This window comes from Equus przewalskii, chromosome 23 (genome assembly GCF_037783145.1).
Source record: "Equus przewalskii isolate Varuska chromosome 23, EquPr2, whole genome shotgun sequence".
NCBI classification, from domain to species: domain Eukaryota; kingdom Metazoa; phylum Chordata; class Mammalia; order Perissodactyla; family Equidae; genus Equus; species Equus przewalskii.
Window position 1 is genome coordinate 4727918 of NC_091853.1, and position 13802 is coordinate 4741719.

General features: G+C 37.6%; 1 protein-coding gene across 4 annotated transcripts in view; it reads right to left on the minus strand.

Annotated features, from left to right (window-relative positions):
* NME7 (NME/NM23 family member 7) overlaps positions 1 to 13802 on the minus strand; it is a 239146-nt gene that overhangs the window by 144000 nt on the left and 81344 nt on the right. For all 4 annotated transcript variants that reach the window (XM_070591547.1, XM_008534792.2, XM_070591548.1 and 1 more), the window contains exon 7: positions 10516 to 10621. In XM_070591547.1, coding sequence (XP_070447648.1) covers positions 10516 to 10621 — 106 coding nt within the window. The remainder of the gene's footprint in view (positions 1 to 10515; positions 10622 to 13802) is intronic.

Genomic DNA, 13802 nt, shown 5'->3' on the forward strand with positions numbered 1-13802 from the left:
CCACTTATATTGACTCTGGACTCGACCACGTGACTTGCTTTAGCCATTGGGACATTAAGGCATGAGGCAAGCAGAGGGTTGATGAGCACATGCACATTGAGGACTGTCTTGGAATGCTCTCCCTAGAAGCTAGCAACCATGACATAAATTTAGAAGCTCTGGATGATGAGCTACTGAATAGGATAGACTACTGAACGAGGAGATGCCACATGGAAAGAGTCTCTGGAGGACAAGAAGCCATCTTGTACATTCTAGCTCCAGCACAGCTCCTAGTTGAATGAAGCCACACAAGTGACCCCAGATATACCACAGAAGAATCTCCAGCTGAGGCCAGGGAATCCACAGAATTGTGAGAAATAATAAACTGTTTTTAAGGAACTAAGTTTTGGAATGGTTTGTTATAAAGCAATAGATAACTGAAACACTATTAACTCAAATTTTAAAAAAATGCATCATGTGATATAATCTCTAAAATGACTATTACTAATAGCTAACATTTTACTGAATCCTTACTATGCAAACCGTTCTAAGCGCATCACGTGTATTAACTTACTTGTGAAGTAGGTTGTCACCTCCATTTTGCAGATTAGAAAAATGAGGCTTTAGAGAGGTCAAGAAGTGATTCCAAGATCATACAATTTGTAAGTGTCAATCCACAAAAGTATAACAGACATTCCAAACAATTACCCTTGCCAGGCACAATAGGATTTTCACTGAACTTTTTGCCATTCCTTTATCTAGATTCTCGCCTCTTCTAACTCAGACAGATGAGTATAGATCTTTTGCTTGAAATCACATCACTGAGCTCTGAAGAGAGCCTGTAGTTCCTGATGCACACATCACAGTTGCTAGGTGCCAGTGCTTTGGCTGCCTAGCAACAGATGTTTCTTTATTCCAGTCAAGTGTGAAGAACAAGCCCTGACTTGCAAAGATAAAAGACACAATGACTTCATTGATAGAGAACCTATAGTTATAAAGCCACAGTTAAGCCTGGAACCAATCTATTCAATTGTCCTGCTTTCACAAAGCAACATATTCAAACAATCAAAACTATCTACTCATCCTCGAACTGTCTCCAAAAAGGAGACCTCAGATAGAACCAGGTTTATATGTTAGGAAGGACTTCTTGACTCTGAGTTTGAGACACTATAACATAGTGCCAGAACTGTACACTCAGAAGGTGTGCATTTTATGTTATGTAAATTATATATCAATAAAGCTGGCTAAAAAATAAAAGTTAAAAAATAGAATTAACATTCTCACACCAATTACTTGGAAGATGGGAGGAGACGATTTTAGTGGCTATTTACAGCATTCTAAAGTCTCTGTCTTTGGGTCTGGTCTGGTGGCGCAGCAGTTAAGTGCACACATTCTGATTCTCAGCAGCCCGGGGTTCGCCGGTTTGGATCCTGGGTGCAGACATGGCACCACTTGGCAAGCCATGCTGTGGCAGGCATCCCACGTATAAAGTAGAGGAGGATGGACATGGATGTTAGCTCAGGGCCAGTCTTCCTCAGCGAAAAGAGGAGGATAGGCAGCAGTTAGATCAGGGATAATCTTCCTCAAAAAAATGATAATAATAATAATAATAAATTTAAAAACATATATATATATAAAAATAAAGTCTTTGTCTTAGGAAAGATCTGGAGAGGGTGAACAAGTTTACATTTTACTAATAAAATTTAGAGTTAAGTACTCGTGCTAAAATTTAGGTAGAACCAATTAAAAATATATACTCTATGGCAGACGTCAGTAAACTTTTTCTGTAAAGGGTCAGACAGTTAATATTTTAGTCTTTGTAGGTCATACTGTATCTGTCACAACTACTCAAGTATGCTATTGTAGCATAAAAGTAGCCATAGATAATACATAAATGAATGAGCATGGCTGTGTCCCAATAAAACTTTATTTACAAAAACAGGCAGCTGACCCAATTTGGCCAAAGGGCTGTAGTTTGATGCCCCCGATCTAGGGCTTTCAAACCAGCAGATAAACAAAGGAGAAAGAAGGCAATAAAGAAAACTTTATCCATCCAACAGAATGCTGGAAAGAAGCGGGGGGTTGGGGAGGAGTGGCAGGGAGGCAGGGGAAAAGAAAGAAAAAACTTTAAGCAAGATAAAGAAAGGACTCCAAATAGATCAGTAATCACAATAAATGGCAGTAGGTTAAATTCAACTATTCTATGACAAGACTACTAGATTGGACTAAAAAAATAAGAATTTTAAAAATAGAAATGAAACAAAATTCAGCCATAGTGACTATAAGATACATATCAGAAGCAAAAGGCTAAAAAATAAATCAGAAAAAGATAATGCCTCTCTTTAAAGTAAATGCATAAAAGAATTAACAGGGATAGATTAAGACATGCCATAATGAGTAAAAAGATATAATAATCCCATATAGCAACAAAGCCTCAGGATATGAAAAGCCAAAACAGAAAGGAGAAACTGACAAATTTATAATAGGCAATTTTAACATGGAAAAATTTAACAAAGCTTTTTTCAGAAGCTGACAAACCAAGCAGACAAAAAAACGTAAGGCTATAGATTTGAACGACAGGTTTGAATCAATAGTTTTTTATGTATAAAGAGAGAACAACACAACAAATACCTTCTTTTCAAGCATACATGGGAAATGTTTCTTAAATTAACCATGCACTAAGTAACAAAGGATATCAACAAATTTCAAAGAACCAACTGTCACAGAGCGCATTCTCTGACCAAAAGAGACTCCTAAATAACACGTGGGCTAAAAAAAAAAGTTACAGTGGGGAGTACAAAACTTTCAGAAAAGTATGACAATGAAACCAACACTGTCCCGGCAATCAGAGTTTGTAATCTGGTGGAGGACACATATAATGATCACTAGTCAAAATTAATATATTATATACTGTAGCTGTATATTAATCATATAATAACAGAAATAGTAAACTGTGCTGAGTGCTACGAAGGAGAAGCAGAGAGCGCCAAGAGAACAGGTCCCTTGGGAACCTAGCATTTTGTGGGGGCGGGGGGAGTTATTAAGTTAGGTTTCCCTGAGGAAATGACATTTGGGGGGTGGGAGGAGGGGGAGGGGCTGCTCAATTTAGGCAGAGGGAATGTAAAGTCATACAAAAAGGCCGTGAGGAGAGAAGGAACAAGGGGTGTTTATGTAACTGAAAGGCAGACAGTATGCTGGAGAGCAGGAGCAATGGAGAGAGTAACAGGGTAAATAAATCATACCCAGGAAAAGCAGATTCTTGAAACAGAAGAAACAAATAACTGCTTTAATCAAATTAAACATCTTTAAAAATATGAAAAGGATTATTCCTATTTAACTAGGAAGTTTGAAGAAGGTATTCTGAGTTTGTAATTCTCAGGAACTTGTTCGTTATTCATCTCTTAACTGCCATCACCTGGGCCAGAACAGCAGTAATTTCTCTAAGACCTATCCTACACTCCAAGTATTTTTCACGAGTCAAGATGTAGGTATTAAAATCACCCTTCATACCAATTATTAGATAACCCTCTACCAGGAATGCCCTTCCACAAGCAATCAGTGGACCTCGGTATTCATGGAATAATGCAAATAGTCCCAGCTGTGGAATCAAATAGCTCTGGACTTCAGGACGTTACCCACCCCTTCTGATTCTTAGATTCCACACCTTAAAGTGCGGTTAATAATCAAACTCGATGATAGGGATTTATAGGGTCCAACTGATAACACACGTAGAGGCAGAATGGCACAATGTGATAGAGTGAAGACGAACCATGCAAATCCCAGCTCCACTGCCCAGGAGCTGTGTGACTCTGGGCAAGTTACTTAACACCTCACTGTCTAGATTTCCTCCTCTGTGACATACCTAACCTCACAGTTTTGAGAATTAAGTAATTCATGTAAAGTACTTATCATTCCATAACATGAACTGCAATTAGTAATAAAACTGTTTTTGTTGTTCTATACTCAAGAAAAGTCCTAACAGTTTCATCAAGAAAATTTGAGGAGACCTTCTTGCCCTCTGCTCTCAGTCAAGTCATTACAACTGATAATCGTAGGAATTCTCATTTTTCTCTAAAGCTTATTAGATGTTGGAACATATTTGCAAACAATTTCACTATTTCTAAATGAAGTTTTTTAATAGCCGCAGAAAGACCTACTTTTCAGGACTTGTACAAGTGATTAAACGTAATCCTTCCTGGGGGTGCAGATTCTTTTGCGGGGACTAGCAGAACTGTTGAGATTCCGTATAAATCAATATATCGCAAAGTTCATTTAAAGCTCCCCTAACTTACAAACTCATTAGACATTTTCACTGTCTATAATTTTGTGTCTCAAAAATGCATGCTAAGCTCTATGCATTCGAAGTCAGGGTCTTAGGCGTAGTTCAATGTACTTGGTGCATGTGTTACAGATTCCCTTTAATTGTCTACTCTCTCAAGTAGAACATAAAACAATCACAAAACTCCAAATCTGTGACATTCTAAGCAAAACCGGGCCCACTCCAAGAATTTTTAGTGAAACAGAGTTAGATTTACAATATTTAAATCCACTCTCTTTACACCAAAAAACTTTACACCTCTTCCATAGTATCCCAGAAGTTGAAGTACTTGAAGGAAATCTAATACAAAAAAGCTGGGAACTTAACCAATTCAATCAGCCCAAAAGCAGGGGTTCCACATGGTAGAATGAGCCTTCTAGGGCACGTGGCCTACTGAGCATCAAAACTACCGCTCAGGGTGGAAATTAAAACTCTAAAAGAGGCTCTGAGGACTAACAACGCAATTTTTAAAACTGAGAAACTTGATAAATAAAATCTTCCTGATACCAGTCCTGTTTTAATTAGCATATCAGAGACGATTCTGGCATTAAATTTACAAACTGGCCAATATTCTAAGAAATTATTTGCTTCCTAACTAATTAAATGTAAACTGACAACTCCAAGACTGTCTCTCTGTCTTTTTAAAAATAAAACCTAAAATTGCTTTGAAACAGTCTGACAAATAAAAATGGCAAGCAATAAGATATATTGGAGTATATGAGGAAGCCATTTGGTATAAACCTAATTAGGCCTGACTTTGTTTTTTCCAAAAGGGCCTGACTGTGGCTGTTGAGCAAGCATTGTATATCTGCTTAGAAATTTCCTATGTCCAGAACAAAGGCTTTGAGATAAAGGTGCAACTTCCCCCCCATATTAGCATTTCCTTAGGGATAAGCATTTTTCCTTAGGCTAGGAATTGATTGCTGCACTCACCTTTGACCACCCAGCTCACCTGTGACCAGTCAGCTATAGACAACAGACTGCCACCCTGCTGTTTCCATCAATCGCTGTGCTGACAGAGCAGTCTCACGACTATTGTAAAAGGGACATTTCAATCCTACGTGAAACATCCTCTCTGGGGGTATATAACCAGTCTGTGCACCCCACTTCTTTGGTGCCCTTTCTTCCTTCGGGAAGAAAGGCCCCAGGTTATAATCCTCAGATTTTAGCTCAGAATAAACTCACCCAAATTTTCACTTATAGATTGGTTATGGATTATTTTTGTCGATAAGTCTCTATGAAAATAGAATTTCTACAGCCAAAACACAACATTGAGATACAGAATACAATTTTCTTCTATAAGAATTTTCACAGAATAATAGAATATCTGGATTTAAAGGCTGAGAGGAAATTTTAAACCATCTTGACTCATTTTACTGAGGAAGAAACTAAATTTCAGAAGGGGCAATGTTATGAACAAAGCAATAAAATTGTTTAATGCATAAATCTATTTTAAAAAAGAAAAATTTCCAACAAAACTTCAGGGTTCTAATACTTCAAAAGGCTAAATTTTTTGGCCACTACAAGTGCAAAAAACAGCTCTCCCAGATTTGGCTGTCACCTCCTGCCCAATGCCAACCGATCAGAGCAGGTAACAGCTGAGGGCTGCTGAATCCATTAGATGTAAGCAAGAATCCTACTGCACGGACTTACATTAGACCCAGACTTTAACTGAGGAAAACAACAAAAGTACTTCGTTCCTTGAACAATGACAGGGATTTTCTTTCTTTCTATGGATAATGGATGTGGATGCTGGATTTTATTAGCATTGCAAACTATTGCTTTGTTATTAAGGAGTCATTCAACTTAAAAATTAAAAGATAATGATAGTAGTCATAGTGGTAGCAGTAGCAGTAATAGAGTAGTAATCATGATAGTAATGATGTCTAACACAGATATAGCACTTAGCTAAGTGCTGGGCACTGTGCTTAGGACATTAGTCCCTACATTTAATCATTTAACCACTTCATCATTACATTCAATGCATTTAATCCTTACAGTTACCCAGCGCAGAAGGTATGCTATTACTCTCATCTTACAGATGAGGAAACAAGGTACAAAGAGGTTATGTAATTTATCCAAAATTCCACGGCTAGTAAGTAGCAGAGCCAGAAATTCAGAGTATGCAGCCTGATTTGAGAGTAAAAATAATTCTTTTCAGCGATGGAATTAAACTAAGTACATATGAAGGATACTGAGGACATCAAAACAAACACATTGCATCATTTTGAATTGAACAAAGAAGACATGAACATTCACCTTTTTTCTTCCCTTTTAACCTGAGCCCCCAAATGATAAAATATATTTCAATATAGATATATAAAAAGATCACAAATGCTCCAAGTATACCTTATTATTTTTTCCCTCCACCTACTCCACAAACTAAGCCCTTTTTTTCTAGCTCTCTTAGAAGTGAGAAGTGAACCTCCATAATCTTATAGATTAACTACAGGACTAAGAACTAAGGCCACCTACATCCACATTACTTTATCATTTGTGCCAAGAAATTCTTACTCACAAAGATAAGGCTGTAAATCAGTAAATAACTTCATTGTTTGCTTCAGGAACTTCCCAAAAGTCCATTTACCCCAACAATAGACTACTCAAACAGTCCCCTTCTCACAATATTCCTTCGGTTGGGCAAACAACTCACTTATCAAATAACCGCGTACTTAAAAGACTTGGTTAAAAGCCTTGCCTCGCTGTTTCCACTCATCCTAAACTACCTTACCATGAACTTTGCCCAGTTTCAATCAGATCACTGCACTGGTAGACCTACCTTCCATCTCTCAGGGTCATACCCGAAACTACAGTGTCTCCCTTGAAGTCCACTATGACTCCATCAGAGCTGCTCTCCTCACCATAGGACCAAGAAACTTAGTTTTGCTCGATCAACAGGCTAATGTGGCCTTCTGTGGGGCAGTCAGCAGTCAATAGAAGGGAATGACCCTATTCCATTTCAGTTGCTTTTTTATCAACAACTTTTTAAAAAAATTTCTTCTTCTCTCATACGTATATTAGATCACAGGTGAAATTAAATATATCACAAAATGAGATCACTATAGAAAAAGATAAACGTAAATCAGCAGTTGAAAAGGGAATGAGCGAATCTAATAACATTCAATATGAGACGGCAAACTATATTTCACTGTAGCCACAGTTTAAGCTGAATTGGGTTAATTACATATTTCAAAACAGTCTTAAAGTCTCCCTAAAATCAAGATTTAGAAATAAAAGGAAAAAAAGCCCTAAAATGTCAAAGTTTAAAGTATTCTGCCATCTGATTAGATTTTACAAAAGTTTCCTTTACTTTAACTCATATGCCTCTTATGTTATATATCAAATATGAATATATGAAATATAGTTGATCTTTAAAAAACAGCTCTGACTAAAAATAATTTAAATCTGTATAAATATAAAATTAGTCATTTTTTTATTTTATTTATTTATTTTTCAATTTTTATTTTTTTCGGACGTACATCATATTTCGAATTCTGTATACACTACATCATGTTCACCACCCGAACACTAATTATCGTGCATCCCCTCACATGTGACCCTAATCACCCAAATTAGTCATTTTGACATCACCTTTTATTTATATAATCACTTTTATTAGATTTCAGTTATATTTATTTATGGAATTATTAAAGTATATAACTAGTATTTATTTTAATGTTATTTGATTTTATTTCTGACTCTTTCCATGTGTCATATTTTTTCTTAGAAAAAATTAAATCAGATGAAAATCAAATTGGATGTATTAAAATGCCAAGCTTTTTATAAAGTTGAAGGATTTAGACAAGAAGAACTTATCTCTTCACATTAAAATGTGTGTATATACTGTGTGTGTGTGTGTGTAGGTACGTTTGTATATATACATCCCCATCTATCCCTAGGTAAGAAAAATGAGTGCAACATAAAATATCTAATTTTTTTCATAGATTATCAACACCAACCATCTCAAATATTACTACTACTTTCCATGGAAGTGTTACTAACTATGTGACATTTTTGTTGTTATTGCCGTGGAGCAATACGTGTAGTGTAGAGAACAGAACAGGGAGGTTAAAACAGAGCAGGGTTTGCATCCTGGGTTCCCTACTCTAAATTGGGGGAAATAACTTATATAGCCTCAGCTTGCCTATCTGGAAAAGAATGATATATCCCCCTTCTTGACATAAGTGCTGTGAAGATTAAGGAAATAATACAGAAGGTACTCAGTCTACTACCTAGGACATAGTGGCAGTTCTCCATAAATGTTTGTTACCCATCATGCATGTTAGTTCCCTGTAATTATGGTCCTAAGTGTCTATAAGATATTGAAGTGCTTCCTAAATAATTAAAGAAGTATTAATTATGCAACAAGATCTCTAAGGTTCATATTCTTTCAACAAATAATTCTACCTCTAGGAAACCAGCCAGAGGAAATGATTAGAGATATTCTCAAATATTCATGTACAAAGAGTCTTCAAAACTCTTTTTTTTGGGGGGGGGGGGGAGTGAGGAAGACTGGCCCTGAGCCAACAGCTGTTGCCAACCTTCCTCTTTTTTGCTTGAGGAAGACTGTCCCTGAGTTAACATCTGTGCCAATCTTCCTGTATTTTGTATGTGGGACACCACCACTGCTTGGCATAATGAGCAGCATGTAGGTCCTTGGCCAGGATCGAAACCCACGAAACCCAGGCTGTGGAAGCTGAGTGCACAAACTTAACATCAAAAAAATGGAAACAACCTAAGTACCCAAATATTATACTACATCTATTTGGCTGCATACTGTACAACTATTAAAATATTCATGAAGAATTTAAGAGCATTCAAAAATGCTTCTAAAAATTAAAACAGCCTGTAGATCTACATGTTAACAATTACATTCACGTGTGTCAGTTACACATATATACATATGCAGAAGAAAAGGATTGGAGAAGATATCAAAATATTAACAATGACTAACTCAGGATGATGGGAAAACAGGGCATTTTGTTTTATTTTTTACTTTTTTTTATTTTCCAAATTTTCTACCATATACCTGAATTATTTTAATACTTAGAAAAAATAAAATTTAAAAAATCTATTCAATTATGTTTATCATTTAGTATATTCTAGCTTTTTAAGGGGGATCTTTTAAATTATACCCCATCTCATTTTCAAAAGATTTGAAATAGCTGACAGAAATACACATAACAGACTAAAATAAACAGATGAAAAAAAATAAAGAAACGTGCAGACTCTCAGCATACATCCACATATACATATTTATCTACCTATCTATTTATCTTATGCATGTGTGTATATATATATATATACATGTCAGTCAAACTTGGTTTCAGATACTGAAAATGGAAGGAAGTTTCTTCAGCTTTCTCAGAAAGGCCATACTGCAGATATGATACACATTGTTTCAAATTGTACATAAGGAGTGCTATTTAAGTGAATTAAGTCAAACACAGTTATGTGGTTGGGAGGAGAGGAGGTAGATTAAAAGTCAAGAAATCAAGACCTGTAACAAGATGAGCATGACCATGATCAACCACCCAAAGAACGCCTCTTAAAAGTGCACAGATACAGGGGCCAGTCTGGTGGAGTAGGGGTAAGTTTGCACGCTCCACTTCAGCAGCCTGGGGTTCGCCGGTTCAGATCCTGAGTGCAGACCTACACACCGCTTGTCAAGCCATGCTGTGGCAGGTGTCTCACATATAAAGTATGGGCACAGATGTTAGCTGAGGGCGAATGTTCCTCAGCAAAAAGAGGAGGATTGGTGGCAGATGTTAGCTCAGGGCTAATCTTCCTCAAAATAAAAAGCAAAGTTACAGGGTCAAGCCTGGTGGCATGGTGGTTAAGTTCACACACTCCATTTCAGTGGCCCAGGGTTTGAGGGTTCAGATCCCAGGCAAAGACCTACACACCACTTGGCAAGCCATGCTGTGGCAGCATCCCTCATACAAAGTAGAGGAAGATGGGCACAGATGTTAGCTCAGAGCCAATCTTCCTCACCAAAAGAAAAAAAGCACGCAGATACAAAGATAAAGAGAAATCTAGATTTAGACAGATTTTTCCCTCATATTTTGACACCCTTATTCATGTGTCTTCAAAGAAAAAAATAAATGGAAATATTAAAATTATACTTTAATTTCTACATAAAAAATATGTCAAGAAAATAAACATTAACAAAATAAACTCCTATTAACAAAACATATTGGATATTGTGTAGCGCTTACCTTCACTGATAGCATGGGGCTTAATAATGCAACAGGTACAATCGGTAAATTTAGCAGTGTTTGCTGGCCCACAAACTCCACTCGAAGGAAAAAATAACTCCATTTCCTAAACACAGAGAGAAATGATTTTGCATATGTAATCTCTTATCTTGAACTCCTAAGATGGTTATGTAAGGAAGAACTATACAATTCTTTTAAAGTTTCATAATATAAATTCTTTGTTTCAGACTTTCTAAAAATGATTTTTACAAAGAATAACTGAACACTGTTTCAAGTATTCTAATCAAAAGAATATATAAGAAGTATAATTAAAGCAATAAGAATATGTATCAGGGGCCAGCCCAGTGACATAGCAATTGGGTTCGCACACTCTGCTTTGGCAGCCCGGGATTCGCAAGTGTGGATCCCGGGCGCAAACCTGTGTACCGCTTGTCAAGCCATGCTATGGCAGGCGTCCTACATGTAAGATAGAGGAAAATGGGCACTGATGTTAGCTCAGGGCCAATCTTCCTCAGCAAAAAAGAGGAGGATTGGCAGCAGATGTTAGCTCAGGGCTAATCTTCCTCAAAAAATAAAAATAAAAAAGAATATGTATCATTCTGTCCCGGTATTAAAATTGATAATGTCTTATATTTTAAGCATTGGAAGTAATCAACATAAAGTTCCTATTTTTGCTAAAGCATTAGTTCATGAGACAGGTCTAATTTTAAACTTTTCATTAAAATATGTAAAATTAAAAACTAGGAAATCTTTATATAAACAAAGATTAGTATTCAAGAATCAGAAGTATAATTAGTTAAAACTAATTAACCTACTATGGTTCCAGTATAAAATCAAATCACATGAACCTTACTTCATAAGCAGATTCAGGGTGTTATTTGCTCTGCATATGGTTTATTATGACAACCCAGCAATCGGAACTAGCCAGAAAGATGGTTACACTAATCAGTTATTTTAATGAGACAGACGCTTTTCAGCCTCTAAGCTTTTACTACTATTATTTCTACTATTCCCTCTAAAGCCCTCTGTCCCAAAGACAATGTATAAATGGCCAGTTCAAATAGCACCTCCTCCAGGAGGCCTTTTCTAATACCCTCCATCAGTACCCTGTGCTCCTCCAGAGTTGTGGTTATTTGGGTAACTGTCCTCTACTAATTATAAATTAGAAGAAAGGAACTAACTCGTGTAGGTTTGTAGGTCCTTTAGCACCTAAAACAAATGGCTCAAAGTACTCATTTTATTGAATTTAAAAATTGAAAGATCATGTTAATGCACCACACTGATGTGTGTGTGTGTTTCTGTGCGTGTGTGTATATATATATATAAAAGATTGGCCCTGAGTTAACATCTGTTGCAAATCTCCCCCTCTCTCTCTCTTTTTTTTTATCCCCAAAGCCCCAGTACATAGTTGTATATTCTAGTTGTAGGTCCTTCTAGTTCTTCTACATGAGCTGCCACCTCAACATGGCTACTGACAGACGAGTGGTGTGGTTCCATGCCCAGGAACCAATCCCAGGCCGCTGAAGTGGAGCACACTGAACTTTAACCACTAAGCCATCAGGACTGGCTCTGATGTATATTTTAAAAAATAACTTGGGAAGATGAAGAATTGCTTAAATAGTAGTATATACACTTGAGCAATTCTAGTGCTAAGACATTGTAGAAGAAAATTAAAATGTTCTATCCCTTAGACACCAAGTACCTTTCCATGATATTGCTGCCTTTGTTTATTACTCTTCTTGATCAAAAACAACAGCAACTATAACTTCCAGTCCTGCACCAGATGCTTTCACTACATATTCTCAGAGAACCTGTATGGTACAGGTGCAGACTCAGAGTCCTGGCAGGTAGTCAATGAATGAATGAAGTAAACCTGGAGTGACAAGAAGGCACGGTAGAGGGCTACAAACTGGGAAAGGCATCCCTTCTAGAGTTCCCATTTGTCTGCTTCCTTCACAACAGAGCTTCTCAAAAGAGATGTCTTTATTCTCTATCTTTACTTCCTTTCTTCCATTCTCTCTTAAACTTACAACCAATTAGGCTTTCATTCCACCAAAGCTGCTCACCAAAATCCCTAACCACTTCCATGTTGTCAAGTCCCCTGATTAATTCTCAGACCTCATCTTACTTGACCAAACAGTATCTCACACAACTGATCACACCTATACCCTGGAATACTTTCATCACTTGGCTTTCTTCCTGCCTCACTGCTTGCTCCTTCTCAGTCTCCTTTGATGGTTTTCTCCTATCTAGCCGACCCCTAAGTGTTGGAGAGCTCCAGGGCTCCATCCAGTCTTGTATCTATGGTCACTCTCTTGGAGAGTTCCTCAAGGCCTATGGCTTGAAACGTCATCTATATTCTGATGGCTCCCACATTTTTACCTCCAGCCCAACCTCCTCCCTAAACTCCACACCCATATAGCTATGCCACTACCACTATAGACATTTCATATTTAAAATGTACAAAACAGAACTCCTGATTTCCACTGTGTCCCATAAATCTGTTCGCCTCATCCTATTTTCTCCATCCTTCCAACTGCACAGGCCAAGAAAGAAAAGGCTTAGAGCAATCCCTAAGTCCTCTCCTTTTCTTATCCACCCATCCAGTCTATTTGGAAATCCTTTAAAGTATATCCAAAATCCAACAGCTCCACATATGTCACCCTGGTCCATGCCACCACCAACTCTCTTTAATGATTGCACTAACCTACTAACTGACCTCCCATTCCAGCTTCCCACAACACACCTACCCCCACTCTGCCTGGTCTATTCTTAAGACAGCAGTCAGAGCAAAACTCATAAAAACAGATCCTGTCACTCCCCTGCACAGAACACTCCAATGGCTTCCTATCTCATTCAGAAGGCATTTCAAAGTCCTATACGTCTTACAAGGCCTTATGTGACCTGGCCCTTGGCTATTTTGCTGTAGTTGTTAGTGCTGTGGAGTGGATTCCAACTCCTAGAGACCTTGTGTGAAGCACAGCAGAACTATACCTGGTCTTTTTGAGCCATCCTCTCACCTTCCAATGCTATATAAGCCAATGATCTGCTGCTATTCCCATGTTTTTGGGTGGGTGGCCTTCTTGCTAGTCTGTCTTAGTCTGGAAGCTCTGCTGAAACCTGTACACCATGGGTGACCCTGCTGGTATTTGAAATATGGATGGCACAGCTTTCAGCATCACAGCAACATACAGCCACCAAAGTCTGACAACCGAGAGACAGACAGGCGGTGTGGTTCCCTGACCAGGAAATGAACTCAGGTCATGGTGGTGGGAGCACTGAATCTT